At 47.8% G+C, this 16,364-nt stretch overlaps 1 protein-coding gene across 2 annotated transcripts; it reads right to left on the bottom strand.

Annotated features, from left to right (window-relative positions):
* Positions 1-1,111: 1,111 nt before the first annotated feature.
* HADHB (hydroxyacyl-CoA dehydrogenase trifunctional multienzyme complex subunit beta) lies at positions 1,112-16,172 on the bottom strand. Of its 2 annotated transcripts, none has more exons than XM_072858142.1 (16): positions 16,113-16,172; positions 14,244-14,318; positions 13,818-13,859; positions 12,213-12,312; positions 11,536-11,580; positions 10,159-10,258; positions 8,841-8,928; positions 8,056-8,243; positions 6,579-6,759; positions 5,339-5,460; positions 3,965-4,044; positions 3,827-3,874; positions 3,330-3,417; positions 2,630-2,704; positions 2,013-2,177; positions 1,112-1,237 (listed from the first exon to the last, which is right to left on the bottom strand). In XM_072858142.1, the coding sequence occupies exons 2-16, from the start codon at positions 14,308-14,310 to the stop codon at positions 1,202-1,204; spliced, it is 1,425 nt and encodes a 474-aa protein (XP_072714243.1). In that variant the 5' UTR covers positions 14,311-14,318; positions 16,113-16,172; the 3' UTR covers positions 1,112-1,201. The 2 variants fall into 2 exon arrangements, with proteins under 2 accessions (XP_072714243.1, XP_072714244.1); XM_072858143.1 differs by having other exon boundaries at positions 12,213-12,309.
* Positions 16,173-16,364: the final 192 nt, after the last annotated feature.

The raw sequence follows: 16,364 nt of genomic DNA, 5'->3' as shown, positions 1-16,364 counted from the left end.
CCGCACAAGATTTCCAGCCAGGAATAAACAAGAGCCACCCGCCGTCCCACCCATCCCTTATCTCAGGCGTGCCTCCCCGGCCACCGGCTGTACAGCAGCTGGTGGGTGGCGGAAGCTGGTTCTTTCACACAAAGGACTCGAAGGTTTTTGCAGGTTGTTTTTGAAGAATTCCCTGGCAAGTAACACTGGCCATCCTCAGCGTAACAAAACCACAGAGAGGAGTGAAGAAAACAACCCAGACCATTAACCACCAGGGCAAGAACAACCGTCTCATCTTCCCAAAACCTTGGGAGAAAGGCCGCAAGTCCGTAGACCCGAAGTTCATCGACGACTTGATTCTGCATAAGCATGACACTGCCCCCATTTCTGAATCTTCAAAACGCCAGATGCTGAAAGCATGTAATCAAGGTGCCACAGAGAAGCCGGAGTTACCAGAACAGCCTCAAAAGCCTGTATTCGGATGGTTCATCGGGGCTCTGGAGCTCAAGGTGGTCCTGGGCAGGTTCCAGAGCAGCTGTCTCCCACTTCAGAAAGCAGACACCTGGTGCCACCTCAGAGCACACAGCCCCCACAACAAACACCACAGAAACTGTCCCCAACACGTTTCAGGCAAGGGAAGGGAAAGAAAAAAGCCAGACTATTTTTTTTTTTCCCCCTGATTTATTGTGGCTAACATCAGTGATGCTCATTTGTCAGAAGCAATTCACTAATTCTAATGCTGTTTGGACATTGTGCAGCAAAATTCCTCCTCACAAACCAGGTCAGCCAACTCCGTTTGAGCCCATTTCTGAACATGGTTGTTGCTCCCTACAAAGCCCGATGAACTCCCGCCTCAGCCCACCGACCTCCAGTACTTTACGTTCTCCTTATCTCCAAACTTCATTCTCTGTACACAGCTTTGGAATCATTCTTGTCCTCCTGAGGGAGAAATCTCGCTTTGTGAAGAGTAACCCGTCTGATTTCTACTGTCAAGGACCCTGGAGAGACTAAGAGCCACATTAACGTTTATTTCCCGGAAGTGGAATATTTCCTAGACCGCGTTCATTACTTGAAAATTACCAGCTGAGTAGCTAAAAGGTATTTACAAAGGCCACCAAAAATCCTTTCCGAGAAGGATTGTAGGTATGTTTTTATTAGTGCATTGAAATGGCATTGCCAGGCACAGGATGTACGAATATCCCCTCAGCAGTCCCTCGTCCCGTTACTGAGGGTAGAGCTCCACTATCATCGCGTGCCCCTGGAAGGAGAGAGAGAACGGTCACCGAAAGGACTCATTATTAGACACGCACGCATTTAATTCAGGAGATGCCCATCTCCTGACTGTCTTAAAATAAAAGGGAGATGAAAATCCAGAGCCAATGCACAAAGAGGATTCTGCAGACAGTGGGTTGATGGCTTCAGGACAGCTCAGATGTGCTCCAGGCTGGCCAAGGCAGCAGAGTCCATCCTGACCAACACATCAGGCCCTCCTGAGGGCCAAACTAGGAATTTGGGGTGGGGGCAACGTCGGGACCAGCGCCCTCAGCTGTGCTAGGTCCCTGCAGAACTGCCACCAGTCACTGCGACCCGAACCAGGGCTCCCACCCACAGCCTCAAGGGTTGTAGGAAGAGTCTCACCCCCATTTTTCTTGTAAAGATCTTTCTTCCCAAGATGAGAAGAATGATGCTCACAAACCACAATTTGGGAAATCTTTGAGAGTCACCAAACGAAACCCCTAGAACACGGCAGAAATCTCTCCTTCCCTTTTCTACCGTAGGGGAAGCGACGGGCTGCGGTCGCCATTGCCCAGGGACGATTCCGAGATGGGCTGGAGTCTCCAAAGCGGAGGAGGCGGAGGCAGCTGACTGAACTGAGCTGCGATAAGGAGGCAGCCAGACGAGCTGGAGGGCGTTACGAACACCCAGTGCCACAGGACTTCAGAGGTGCCCCCAGAGCTGGTGTAACTGGACAGGATTTCACAGTACCAACAGGAGGAGAAATGTAATTACTGCCGGAGTGCCGGCATCGTTACCTGCCCTCCTGCAGCACAGGCAGCAACCAGGCCGTATTGGCCTCCCTCCTTCTTCAATCTATGGGCAGCAGTAATTACTAGACGGCAGCCAGTGGCACCGAAAGGATGTCCCAGCGAGAGGGAGCCGCCCCAGTTGTTGAACTTTTCCAGAGGAGGGGCTCCGACCTGCAGAACACACAGAGGGACACAGTCACCTGTCTGGAAGGAGCCTGGCCTGACCACACCACCAGCCCGACGTGGGCAGCCTGGACCGCTGTGAAGCGTTCTTTGGCACGTACAAGAGCCTGCCGACAGCAGAAAAGGCTTTACTGCTTCCCCTGCAGCCAGACAGGTACACCCCGAGCTGTGAGAAGGCAGGCAGAAGGACCGAGCCTCTCCCACTGTTTTTAATTCCCTCCTCTCCAACAATTACTGTTATGGCTCTAGATCTCCACCTCCTGCTGACAACGGGAATGCCATCATTCCCAGAGAAACGGCTCAAATTGGGATTTGCTAACCCAGAGTTCAAGAAACATGGCTTCTCCTCACAGAACATAACAAGAGCCCTGCAACGTGGAATTCAATCAATCCTGAAGTTAAACTAAATTAAAGAGAAAAGCATCCCAACTGTGTCTTACCTTTGACTTTCTGCCCATGTAGTTTTGTGCAAACCAGTCCGAATCCATCGCTTTCAGGTTCGCCAGTATCTGCCCCTGAAAAGGAGGGGAGGGCAATGTTAACAAGGATAACGGCAGACTTCGAGAAAAGCCTATGGACAGTGCTAGCAAACAGGAGATATCTTGAGACTAGCTACAGCCACAGAACTAATGCAGCCAGCTGAAAAAAGCATTTTACAGGATCAGCCCTGTTAACCAATGTTAGCTCAACTGCAGCTAGAAAAAGACGCTGTCCAATAAGAGGCCACCTTGCCCCAGTAACACATATCCCCAGCCCAATTAGCAGATGATGTGCAGAAGCGGTTTCTTCCACACAAGGGTCTTGGGGAAGTAAGTTTGGGTTGTTGGGTTTTTTTTGTATTGTTTGAGAGTATTGTTTGAGAGTATTGTTTGAGAGTATTGTTTGAGAGTATTGTTTTAGAAGAATCTGTATTCCTTTGGTGACTTCAAGCAACATAAGCTACTCTTAGCATGGAACCTGTCAGTGTAAAAATGTTATATATTTAAAATATATACAGTACTTTTGTTTAGACATAACTGTAGAATTACACCTATCTACATTTAGTGAAGGTCTTCACAAGAGCTTTCACCAAGACGAAGACAGACGTCTACTGAATGGCATTTTACAGTTAGAGGCATCCTTAGCGTTCAGAGTACTTACAGCAAAAGCTTCATGGAATTCAAACACATCGATATCAGCCATGGTTAGACCAGCCTTCTCTAGCACTTTGGGAGTAGCGTATGTTGGACTGAAGAAGAGTTAAGAAACAGAAGTCTTGCATGAATATGTTTCCTCACATCATTGTCCCTTTTCCACAGCAACCCATGTTACATTCCTTCTCTCTGGGGTGCGTGGCACAGCTCCCTGCCTGTCCCACTCCAACTGAAACACAACCCCAGGTAACTACTGCTACTACCAACACGCCGAGATGCCCCCCAGCAAATCAAGGTGAATTTCTGCCACTGCTGCTCCCCCACATTAGCCACCTGCCCCTGCTGAGACACACCTCGCCCACCGGCTCTCGCACCTTTGCGAGAAGGCCTGAAGAGATGTAGTATCTCATGAGATACTTCCCAAAAAACAAACATGTAATGACAAGTCAAGGCTGTGGTGCTAGTACGGACTGTCAGGGGATGCTCTTGATCATTGCCACCTACCCCAGTAGCAGTTGGTCCTTTGGATCCTGGGACACGTACACAAAGTCCCTGCACAGGAGAAATGTTGTTAGTAATAGAAAGAGGAGAAGAAGGAAGCGAAGCAGACTTCAGGGGCCACGTAGAGCAGTCCCTTTTTACCTTAGGTAGGCCTTTGGTTTGTATCCCATTGCCAGAGCCTTCTCCTCAGACATGAGCAGAATTGCCGAAGCCCCATCCGTCTGAAACGGGCAGACAAACCCAGTGAGGTCACTGCCTGCAGAGCAAGCACACCCTGCGCGCAACACGAGCCTGACAGCCCTCCCACAAAGCAGCTGGCAAGAGAGGACCCGAATATAACCAGAGCTTCCAGGACATCCCCCTATGATATGGGACAGACAACAAGTCTGCGTGATTGAGCTGGTGGATGGACGACCTCCGAGCGATGGTAGCGCACACACTGCTGAAGCACTTCCTGACAGTCCAGACCCACAACTCCCCCCTGGTTTCAAACAGGACAGAGGTGCCTAACTGCCCTGCCAGTCCTGAGGACAAGCTGCTTACCCCAAACACTCGCCTGTCCGCTCAGCTCCATCCCAAAACCAGAGTATAATTCTGGGATGACACAAGTCACAGGCTCAGCACGTTGCCACAATGGACATCATAGCTTTGTTACGTGGCTGCTCGTTTCTGGGGTAAGAGCCTAAGCTGGCCTACGGACCTGTGGCACAGAGCGCACCAACAGTGTTTCAGCTGTTCTAGCACCAAGGCTGTGGCACTATCAGGCTTTTTAAGTCCCCAAGAATGCTAAGGAGTAAATAGCATTGCTGCTGAAAAGAGCCTCAGCCGTAGTTACTTGCTGCCTTTGAAGTGCTCATCACAAACTGTGGAACAGCCTTTTAAACACATAAGAACCTGTCAGGGCTGCGTGCAGGAACAAGACAGTCACCTCGAGCCCTCTGCGGGAGGCTTTCAGTGGCAATCACCTTCTATGGAGTCTCAGGAACTGGGGCTCAGATACACCTCACCGAATTTACACAACTACCTTAGACTGCAGCATCTAAAAAAGCTTCCTTAAAAGGAGCATATGCAGAAGAGAGCTCATCATGGATGTGCTAGAGAAATTGCTCCTTCCCCTCTCTGGATTACAGGGCAAACCTTAAAGTGACAAGTTTAGACTAAAACTACTAACTTCCAGACTTACAATGTGATCAATCCCACCCTGGGACAGAATTTCTACACGTGCCTTTGAATGACCAACCCTCACAAGGCAGCTAAGAAAAGCAAACAGGTAAGAAAGACCAAAACCTCAGGGGTTTAGTTACTGATTTTAAAATGAAACAATCCAGTACCCAAATTCACCAGATTATAATACAGCTCAAAGTTACCCTTGAAAAATCCAAATGCAGGTGATACTACAAAGGAGACAACTCATTCCCACAGATTATACCAGCTTGATCTACATGCCTATGGGAGGCAGAGAGTAAACCGGACGGTTTCCCCTCTGGCTCAGAGAGTGATGGGAGCACGCATTACCAGGAAGGAGGAGTTGGCAGCTGTGACAGTTCCGTACGGCTTGACAAAAGCCGGCTTCAGCTTGCCCATCTGCTCCATTGAGGAAGGACGGATCCCATTATCTTTGGTAACCGTATCTTTGCCTGTTGATGAAAAAAGCATATTTAAACTAAGAAAGTCAGCAACATACGTGAATTTGCATATCAGGAGTCCAGGGGAAAAAAAAAACTCAGAAAACTGTGCTTTTTATGACAAGTGGGAGAAAAAAAAAAAAAGGGGAAAATCCATTCATGGCATCGGGATATTTAACATGGCTAAAAAAACAGCACTTAAAAATAGAAGCTACATTACTTTCTCTCTGAAGACTGCAAAAATAAAGCACTGCAGTCTATTTACTGTAAGAAAAAACTACCACATGGAAAACCCAGTGAATAAAAGAATTTAAATTCAGATTATAAAGCCTAAATTGGACAACTGAGCCTAAATCGGTACACACTGATGTGCCAAGTTTTGAGGAAGTAAGAGCACTGGGAAGAACTAAATATACGTATCTTCAACTGTACTGACTCCTTAAATAAGCCAGTTAACAAAAAGTACGAGTTTTAGTATAAAGACTATATGTAACTGTGGATCTATAAAAGTAAGGTCTCTCTAGGAAACTAACTACAGACTAAAGTCCCCAAAATTAATAGCTACCCCAAAGCGTGCCCACTGGCTGAGAGAGGATGAGGGTGGAAATCAGGCCACAGAAAGGACAGCTTAAAGTTTCTCCCCAAACTGTTTCATATCTGAGCAATAACTGTGAGGCCTCGTGAGCTGGAGTCGGCCAAGCGGACCACATTTCAGCTCTTCCTATCCAGCACCTGATTCATTAGACCGGGATTTTATTGGGCTTTCTATCTGTTGTTCATAGCTTGAGGTATAAAAATGGCATTTCTCTTGCCTGACAAAGAGCAGGGGGATTCTTGGTCCAACCGTTCTGATCTTCCTTGCTGCATCATCACATTAGCACAGATATGAGGTGCGTATGACAAAATTTAGATATGCAAGGATACGTTTATATATTTAGATATGCATGTTTAGAAACATGCTCCTGTGTCCATAGTTTTCCAGGGAGAAACAGACAGCACATCAATGAGTTAAAATCCATATCAGATACACAAAACATGATGAATCCAACCCCAGTATTTCCCCTGCTTTTCTAAATAAAATATTTCTTTATCGAACTAGTACATGCTAGCAATGAAATGTGCGCTTTTACCTGGAACTTTGAAGGGCACCACATCAAGTAGCAAGCCTCCGTCCTGGGCTTTCTTGGCTAGCGTGTGTGAACGGAGGGCATACTCATCTTGCTCCAAACGGGAAACGGCAAAGGCAGCAGCCAAACGATCGGCAGAGTGCCCCATAGTCTCGCTGGTGGAAAACTCTGCCACAGCTGGGAGCTACAAAACAGAACAATCAAGTCAGCACACGTAAACCCCTCTCCCCGGGCAGTTACACAAAGCTCAGAAGTTGGTTAAGCCCTGCACAGTCAGGCAGTGAGGCCCTTCCGTTTATTAAGTAGAGCAGTTAATATTAGAGCTATGCAATTAACACATGGTAACCATATCAGAAGTGACTTGGTCAAACGTATTTGAGGAACATCAAAGATTTTAGAAAAAAAAATGGATAAAAGTGAGATCCAGGCTGCTGCTTACTCAGAGGTTCAAGAACTGCATTGGATTTGCACATGCAGAGAAAGCAGCTGCCTTGTCCATTTAATAAGGACTCCCCTCTGAGGGGTGACAGGACTTTTTGGGCCAAGGTGGAACACGTCCTGGGACCTTAAAACTCCTTGTCAAATACCTCCTCAAGCAAAACCAGAGACAGCAAGTGAGTTCAGCTTAGCTTTTATTCTGCCAGCAGCACACAGGAAATCCCTGCATGCTTTTAAGTCTGCAATTTTCATATCTTATTTAGACTTTGGATCTCATCTCTGCTGTATGTACACTGTGCTTCGCCACACTCACGCTAGCGGCAGCCAGCAGCACAGATGCACGCAGTTTTCTTGCGAAGAGCTCGGTGGTGGTAAGGAGGGAAGTGCTTTTCCTTCCCATCTCCACCTCCACCACCCGTAATTCACCTCTCTCATGACCTCCAAGACAGAGAAGGGTGGCTTCCTCCACAGCAGACTCCTGACATTAACCAGCAGACTGCCGATTCTCATTGGGGCCCAAACATGGGAGCTGAACGCATTCAGCACCTGGCAGGATGTGGCCAGGAGCAGTAATCATAAGGCGCATTTAAGATGCATTAATCAAACAGCAATTCTATTAATACACTGAGGATATTCCCCTCTGATATTAAGCATGTTCCTTCTATTACATAGGAAACAAATTCTTCTGACCCTTTAGGACCCCTGCATAAGTTTTATATTTATGGGAAGAAGCTTCTGCTTTTGTAGTCTCCAGCAGAGTTTGTCTAGGAGTTGCAGAAGGAGAGGGAGGTTTTGCAATAGGTTAGGTTTACTGAAGACCAACATGTAAGAACACAAAGCAGAGAGTCGCGAATGCTATGAGATGCATTAATCAACTGCAGTTTTAGCCTAAAGCACAGGACAAAGATCCGATAAAGGTGAGCCACCGGCAGCCACCTTACCCTTTTTAAATCCTCTCCATTGAGGCTAAAAAAATTACCTAAGCCAACTTGTTTTACACAACAGTTTAGCTTAAATATCTAAATGCCTGAAAAAAAATTACCTCAGGAGCAAAGTAGTCAGGGCGAATTTTGGAAATCAGGGAGAGCTTTTGGCCCAAGGTCTTGGCTCGGTTAAGAGTGAGCATAGTCTTCCTCATCTTCCTACTGTGACGAATGGGAACGTCTGACATTAACTCCACACCCCCCGCTACGACGACATCACACTGTCCAGCTGCAATCATACCCACGCCTGCAGAACGAGACAGAGTTTCCCGTGAGAGCTGTGGGGAGAAGTGACACTTGCCCCATTAGTGCCTCGGATGCTACTACATTTTATTTCCTTCTCCAGCCTCTGGCTTTGGCCAAGTTATACAACACGTGCTTAACAGAGACTGAGCAGGTTGAACAGACATTCTCTGAATCACACTAGTTTTGTAACTTTGCTTCCACTTCTCTTGGTCACACACAGCAGTTGGGAGAAGAATATCCCCAGTGATTCAGGACAGTAACTGGGTCTCAATTTTTTTGCTCTGTTTAGGCTAAGACAAAGATGAAAGTAGCCTGAAAGGCAACAACTTCCTTATGGTGATGTAGTCTTTACCTCCCAAGCTAACAAGGACACTGAGCAGAGACTATCGCTGAATGCAAAGGGCATCCAGCTGCTGGCAGGTCTACAAGCAGACGCTCTATTCACATTATATTTTGTTGGTTTGAAAACTTTCCTTCCACTCATGAATTTCTTCAGATGCTTACTTATATTCACTAAGCAGTGCGAGTTAGATGAGGGACATGGAGGAGCTGCTAAGCTCCTTCTCAAACCCACAGCTTGTTCTTCCAGCCAACATACCTGTGGTCATAGCCTGGTTTGAAGAAATGCAAGCCATGGTGACTGTATGGGCTGGAGTTTTGTCAGAGAAACCTGCTCCCAGTGCAGCCTATGAGCAACAAAGAATGACTGGTAAAACCTCTGCCTTTTGCTCCACAGGGTCAGACCTTCTGCCCAGAAACACCCCTTTGCAGACTAAGCTGAAAACATGTACATCGAGTTTGCATTCAGCCAATTACTGCAGCAGCTCTTCCCCCTCCCCGGACTCTGGGAACAGGAGGAGACGGCAGCAGCCCAGCTGCCAGGGCTCTCAGTCACGTTATGCAGTCACTGGCCCCCCATTAATAAAGGGACAAAGTAATCACACACCTCACAATTTCAAAAGAGCTTCCAACTACTTGACATCATCTTTGCTTCATCTTATTTGCAAAGGCGGCACGTGAAAGGAATTATTTAGACCCCTTGGTACAAGGCACAGTGACTTGCTTTACACAGAACAGAAAACAATTCCTGCAGTTCAGAACGCAGCATCTCATTTGACCCAGCTGAGAGCACGGCCTCCCATCACGGAAGAACTGCTTGCAGCAAGACCTTCCCTAGTTGAGACGTGGCCAACTAGTTTAAAGTTCAACAGTTGTTCCCAAGTTAAAATTACACCGCAGCCTCATCTGACTGGCAGGTGACCAAAGCAAGTATTTGCATATACAACGCTAAAACTGCCGATGGAACTGGAGAGCCTCATAACCTCCTAAGTCTTTCCAGCCCAGGTTATGTCATGGTTTTGCCCAGTTGCAGAGAACAACATCAGAGGCTCCAGGTTCCAGAAAAATCACATGCTGCCTCTGTAACATTACTTCAGTGGACCAGCTTCTTTCTGTGTATAATACGTGAATTGTGTTTTCCGACTGCCAGAAAAAAGGGCAGCTAAGCTACTCCATTTCACATCATTCCAAAGCTGCATCAGATCAGCCAACTAAAATAAATAAATACCACAGCAGAGCAATCTATCACAGCATGCTCTGGTCCTCTCAAGTACTTCGGACAAGCCCGCATTTGAGCCCAACTGGTAGTTAGAGCTGAGCGATCAGCAATTCTTCTTTCAGGGAAGAATCAAGAAGAGGCTTCACAGCATTAAAATGCACTTGATCTATGGCAGATTTCAACAGGAGGCAGAGTCCCATACAGTTATTTGACAGACAATACTGCACAGCTAGTTCATACTCTCAAATCACGTTTAAATGAACCATAATACTGGATTTTTTTTTGTTTGCAAGTGCTTGTCATCTTCATACTAGTTGCAGAAATCAGATGCACAAGGGAAATGCCACACGTAACCCACCTCTCTGGCAACATTACTTGTTTTCACCTCCTGGATAACTGTGCCATAAACAATGTAATCAACAACATCCCTTGGGACACTGGTCCGGTTCAGCAACCCCCTAAGGAGAAGATCAAAACAGAATTTGCACCATGTAAGCAATAACCTTGTCACAGTCCTCAAACATCCTCTTTCCACCAGCTTGGCTGGAGAACAAGGCAACAATGAAGCCGCTATTGAGGGCCGTCTTCTGCCCCTAGTTCAGAAGAAATCTTGTGGGCATAAGTACTTAATGAAAAGTGTAATCGACTACGGACTGCAAATAATCATGGTGATAATATCACTATAAATTATTACATAATTTCATGAAAGCAACTGCTCTATACCCCACCCCAACCCCAAAACGGTTGTTAGTATCTTCCCCAATTTGGAGTATTCTGACATCAAAATTAACGGAAGAGGGCCTTAACAGATGACAAAGCCAATCACCTTCAGTGGAGGAACATGTAAAACTTCAATAAAGACACACAGAAAATAAGCAGTGCGTTTTCACAGTTCATTAGAAAACATATTCCATAATCTGCCAGGACATCCTGACAAACACGCCACCACAGCGAATCCCATTGCAGGTAGTGATTTAAGGCCTCTGGGATTCAAATGTGGTTTCGTGCACTAGAAAGCACCAAATAAAAATGAAACTAAAGGCACCTCAGTCAACAACTTCTCTTCCGCAGCACACTAAAACCCTCTCAACGTCCAGGACACAGCCCTCACACACGACTAACACACTGCCTGTCAACCAAATTAGCCTGCCTTGGCTAAACACAGCATTCAGATTTGGCACGAACACACCCAACCTCACGGTCTTTCCTTGGGCCTTGAAATCTCCTTTCCCCCCGGTAAAGCCTTCTCTCTTTTCAACAGCGCTTTGCCCAGCCTCTCAACAAAACAAACCCACTGCTAATGGCCTACAGCTTCTGTCAAATCACTGCAGAATGGAAGGGACAGGCAAGATGACAGCTTGTTAGTCTTGTTGCCGCTTAGTTTTCTCTGCATTGCCCAGATTGTTTCTCCCATGAATTGTAAGCACACCTTAACAGCAGCTATGATCTCTGTATTTAGAAAACTACAGTCAGAATTCAAATTAACTAAAATTTGTCAAGCAGGACAACAATGCAATCTCTGTTTAACAATACACTTTAATGCAAGCCTATCATAAACCCTACTACTTAAGCCACCTAACTAAGGTGGTGGACCATGAAAAATGAAGCACCTGGATCGTATCGTTCAGAGACAAAGCTAGAGCCTTGGCTGTTGTAGCCACTGTACCAACACTGGGAACCCAGCAGTTCAACAAGAGAGAGTTTTCTGGGCTCTTCTAGTATTCAGTTTACTTACTGCAACGCTGCTCTTGCTAAGTCATGTGGCATAAGATCCGCATACCTGGAAGTTAAAGAAGAGAGGCAGAAACTTAGGAGTATCAGAAACCAATACAGACGTCTACTTCACTGTAAGCGCGCATCAGCAGCAAAGAACCGGTGACATATCAGGAATGCTCCACTGCATTTATAATCAAACATTTCACACCCCAGGTTGTGAAGACCATCTGTGTATGGGTCAGCACACAACCGCTGTACTAAAAACACTGAGAAGCAGCAGTAACAGAATAAAGAAATCCCCTATCCATCCTAACTAAGAGTTAGGTCTGGTCCTAATTCAGCTGTGAATTTGGTGGCATAAGAGTCTAGGAAGAAGAGTCTACAGCAGACCCTCTGCACCTGTCCTGCTAGTTTTGTGAAACTCGTTGCTTTATCTGCTACAGATTCACCAACAGCTTCCTCTAGGCGTGCAGCATAAATCCTCATTCTTCTCAGAATTCATATACATGGACAATCTTCTTCAAACCACATTTTTTCATTAGGTAAGCCAGAATAACCGTAGCAGCCTAACTCATTGCCACTTCAGTACTTTTAGGCATAACTACATGAAAATGAACAAGCCAGCCAACTTTTTTTCACAGAAAGATTCTACTATTAACCAAGTCAGCATGCTTTTTCTTCTTATTTCATACTTACGAGGTGCCAGACTGCAAAAATGGAATACGGACACCTTCTACCACAACAATGTTCTTCACACCACTTTTGGCTAAGGTCTTCTTACTCTTAGGCTGGACTGCTGAGAGAGGAGTGATGTTAACAAGAATACCAGCAAACTTAAAGTAAGACCCAGTAAAAACTACTAGAAAACTAGGGAAATTGTTCTCTTTTGGTGCACAAGTCAAAAGCAGAGTAGGTGGGACACCTGAGCTGTAATCTTGTCTCTGTCTGGCTAATTATGTGATCTGTGAGAAATGGTTTAACAATTCAGCACGTCCCCCATCAGCAGAAAGATTCATCGATAGCTACACTGAGGCAATGGTACAGCTGAGAACAAAGGCACATAACTCCCAGTCTCTTTTACCACTGACAAGAATGCTGCAGGAAGAGACACCTCTCAAAGTGCTGCACAGCTCCCAGTATGAACGAGGCAGAGCAAATTCAAAGCCTGAGTAAGATCTCATACGGTCTCTCACTTGGGGAGCAGCAAGGACTGCACACAGCAACCCACCTTCCACAGTAACTGCCTATGTATGTGCTCTTACTGCACAGTAAAGGTGAGATAATTCAAGGTAAATCAAAACACAGTTCAAGAAGTCAACTAACTTTCACTCCCACAGGAAAGCAGTAGCAAGAAGAGCGCATATAGTTGCTGTGGGTAACTTGCTACTTCTCCCTAAGGTGTCTGAGCACCTCAGGTTCAAGACAAAGCATGTCACGATACGGTATCGTTCAGCAGGCCCGTCAGAGCTCTTCTGGAATGATGATTAACAAAGAGTTCAATGAGAATTTCCTAATGCAGTCAGGCCTGCAAATCTTAATGGGCACATACAGCAGCATGGGGCAGCTCCTTTTACAAGCAGGAAAAGGACAAAGACACGTAAAAGCAGATTAAGTCCAGCTAAAATCATGCTCAAATGCAAGTAGCAGTATGAAACTCCAGCACTGCTCTTGGGTTATCTAAGGCTCTCTGCGCAAAGCCAAGGAGACAAGGGGGAGCTGCTGCCTAGGCCGGTTTCCAAAATCCAGGCAGCTGAAACCATTAGTCACCTGAGCAACCCCCCACAATGATCCCAGAACGCCCGATCACCCCGACTGCTCGCTAAGGGCCACAGCTAAAAACCCACGTAACTGCGTGCTCAGCAGCTCCACCGAGACCTGAGCCTCTTACTGGTCTCACTGGACTTCACAGCTAATCCCACAAGCTTCTCCTTGTCAGGGACAATCCCCTCCCCTCTGGGGAAACGATCTGGTTATACCCGGACAGCTTATAAACCCCGAGTTTAGCCTCTCTGTTTAGATTCTAGAAATAGCAATCTATCAGGTGACGATGGGGTGTGAGCTCTGGACTGGGCATAGCTGCTGGGAGCGAGGGGCATGCAGAGGTTGAGAGGGCCCTGCTGCGAACAGCATTGTTTTACTGTAGTTTTACTTGTTCGTGGCTTTTGAGGGGCACTCAGACTAAAGCTGTCTGCACTGCGTTTCTGAGATTTGTGTCGAATGAGACTCTGGAAAAGGGAGGCGGCTTCAAAAACAGTCTTCGATAGCACAGACCCACTGAGATTCCCGGTGTTCTCACTTTACCTGCGGCTTGTAACTGTGAAGAGCAGCTGAGCGATCGAGCAACTGAAAAACAAGAAACGAAAAAATAGCATCTGTCAAACCTGAAATGTTAAAGACATTTCTAGTTTCCGTAAGAACTGTTAAAAAAATAAGATAATGTCATAGTACAACAACTGCACCTGAACAACCAAGATATTTTTTAGTTTACTCTGTTCATAAAAATGACACAGTTCATATTACCCGCTAACATGAGATTCCCACATCTGATGTGGGAAGGGACAAATCTGGCAACAATGGAATTAGTTATTTAAAGAAACCCATTGTCATCTTTTTTAGGATAACAATGGAACAGAGACTCAGATACAAGCATCCACGCCAAACCCAACCCTTAAACCAGAACTTTATGACCTACCAATTCAAGCTTTTAACAAATGTAAAGACACTTACAGACCCTGGCAGCCCATGCTGAGGAAGCAGGGAGGTTTCTGATGGCATGGGTCAGCATGGAACTCATTTTGATACCTAGAGAGGTGGAGAAAGACTGATATTAGTCCAATCTGGTCTATTTGGAACAATTTCAAGGTAAGCGGTCTGCCTGCTTCACACAGAGCCAAAAAAGCAAAGAAACACAAGACGCTCCAAGGGCAGCAGCACAGAGAATTACTTCCTATTACACTTTTTGAACACACGAGGAGTGTAGCTTATGACTGTGGCCTGCAAATGTTCCTGTAAATAAATACTCATCTCCCCAGTGACCCAGCACCATACTCACAGCAGCCAGCGCAGTTTTCGATTCCCCTCCCAATAACTGTTCCACCGCTTCCCCACTGGAAAATTGTCCCAGCGCCCAGCCAGTCTCGCTGCCAGCGTGACTCTCCTTGGCGCAATTTCATGCTGCTACCCCTCGTTTTAACCGTTGATGCTAACCTCAGTAATTTCTGTTGCATATCCCCATGGGAAGCAGAACAAGATGGCATCCGCTACCCCAAAAACTTCCTCTGTAGCTTTCCCAAAGCTCATTCCAAACCAGGGTTTCCCTACAAACAAATCCTCATCTGCAGTTTTTATTGCCCAGGGCAAAAAACAGTCCCCGCAGCTCCAGCTCTTTGGAAGCTTCACAGCAATGTTCACCTTATCCCGTCACACTTCTAGTGTCCAAGCTAAGAGCACTCTTTCTCCCAAATACACACATTTTCCCTAGAGGGTTAGAGAAATGCTTGCAGTCCCAAGCCCAGCCCACGCAGGTACTGCAGCTCCCTACAGCTTCTCAAAACCCAGCGTAAGCTGCCAGCCACCCCTTTCCACATTTACATCTCACACCCTACAGCTCCGCACCTGCGACACGCCACGCAGCGTTCCTCGTTCCCCAGCCCGCTCCGGCTACGCTGGCATCCCACAAACCAAACCTAGACTCCTCATGTCGGTAAAGGTCTAGAAAACAGACCTCCTCTCCAGCATCTTTCTCTGCATCGCCTCTCTGCAACAGTGCTCTTCCCCCATCTGTGCCGAGCTCCCTCTCCACACCTGATGGAGACTTTTCCCCAAATCTTCCCTGCCCAGCTGACAAAATCGGTACCCAAACCAGACCTATGCCTTGCGCACTGCACAGCCGCTCTCCCCGCAACGAACCCACTGCCCTGACTGGCCTCACCCCCACAACACGCACTATCCCCACATTTCCAGAGGTCAGCACCCCAAGTCACACACACAAATCAATCTCCTCGGCCAAAGCTCCTTCCAGAGCCTGCAGCACCCGCCCCGCTTCCACAACAGCCCCTGCTCCCCCTCCCCTCTCCCCACACAACACCCCGACCCTCGTACACACCGCAGCACCTTTCACAGGCAACGTGAAACGCACGTTACGGGTAACGTGAGACCATTACATTTCACAGGTAACGTGAAACACACGTTACAGGTAACGCGAAAACACTACATTTCACAGGTAACGCGAAAACACTACATTTCACAGGTAACGTGAAACACGCACTCGCAGGCTCCACACCCACCCCGTGTGCTCACAGCGCACACAAGCTGCACCCCCCCACCGCTCCACACCCGCTTCTCACCCCACAGACACCACCCACCCCCCCCTCAGGTACACACTCACGGGGCCGCACGCACCCCCCCACCCCCGCCATGCCCCTCACGTAACACCGCAACTCACCACCCGCCGCCCCTCCTCCTCCTCCTCCTCCACCCGGGACGGACGGACGGACGGACGGACGGACCGACTCCCCCCCCAGCACCCGCTGCCGCCTCCCTGACACCTCAGCAGCCCCCAGGCCCCTCCGCCGCCCCCCCAAGCCGGCCCCTCACCTCCGCCCGGGCCCAGCACCGCCCCGCACTGCCGCCGCCGCCGCCCGCCGCCCCGCCACTCAGGAAGGGCCCCGCGCCCGCCCCGCCCGGCGGGCTGCCCTCCGCCCGCCTGAGGGACGCCGCTCCCCCCGCAGCCCCTGCCCGCGCCCTCCCGCTCGCCGCTTCCCCTCAGTATGGATCAGAAACGCCCGAGACCTCGCGGTGAGCGGAGAAACGGGAGGGAGGAGGGAGCCGGCGGCGGCGGAGCGGACA

Source organism: Ciconia boyciana, chromosome 3, assembly GCF_034638445.1.
Source record: "Ciconia boyciana chromosome 3, ASM3463844v1, whole genome shotgun sequence".
NCBI lineage: Eukaryota > Metazoa > Chordata > Aves > Ciconiiformes > Ciconiidae > Ciconia > Ciconia boyciana.
This window is presented reverse-complemented; position numbering and strand designations above follow the sequence as displayed.

Bases quoted from the DNA above. Each gene is read 5' to 3' on its own strand.
- HADHB (XM_072858142.1), bottom strand. From the start codon at position 14,310: ATGAGTTCCATGCTGACCCATGCCATCAGAAACCTCCCTGCTTCCTCA. The intron at 13,860-14,243 runs GTAAGTGTCTTT...CTTGTTTTTCAG, and splicing joins AGCATGGGCTGCCAGGGTCT to TTGCTCGATCGCTCAGCTGC. The intron at 2,705-3,329 runs GTAAGTACTCTG...CCTCCTTTTCAG, and splicing joins AATTCCATGAAGCTTTTGCT to GGGCAGATACTGGCGAACCT.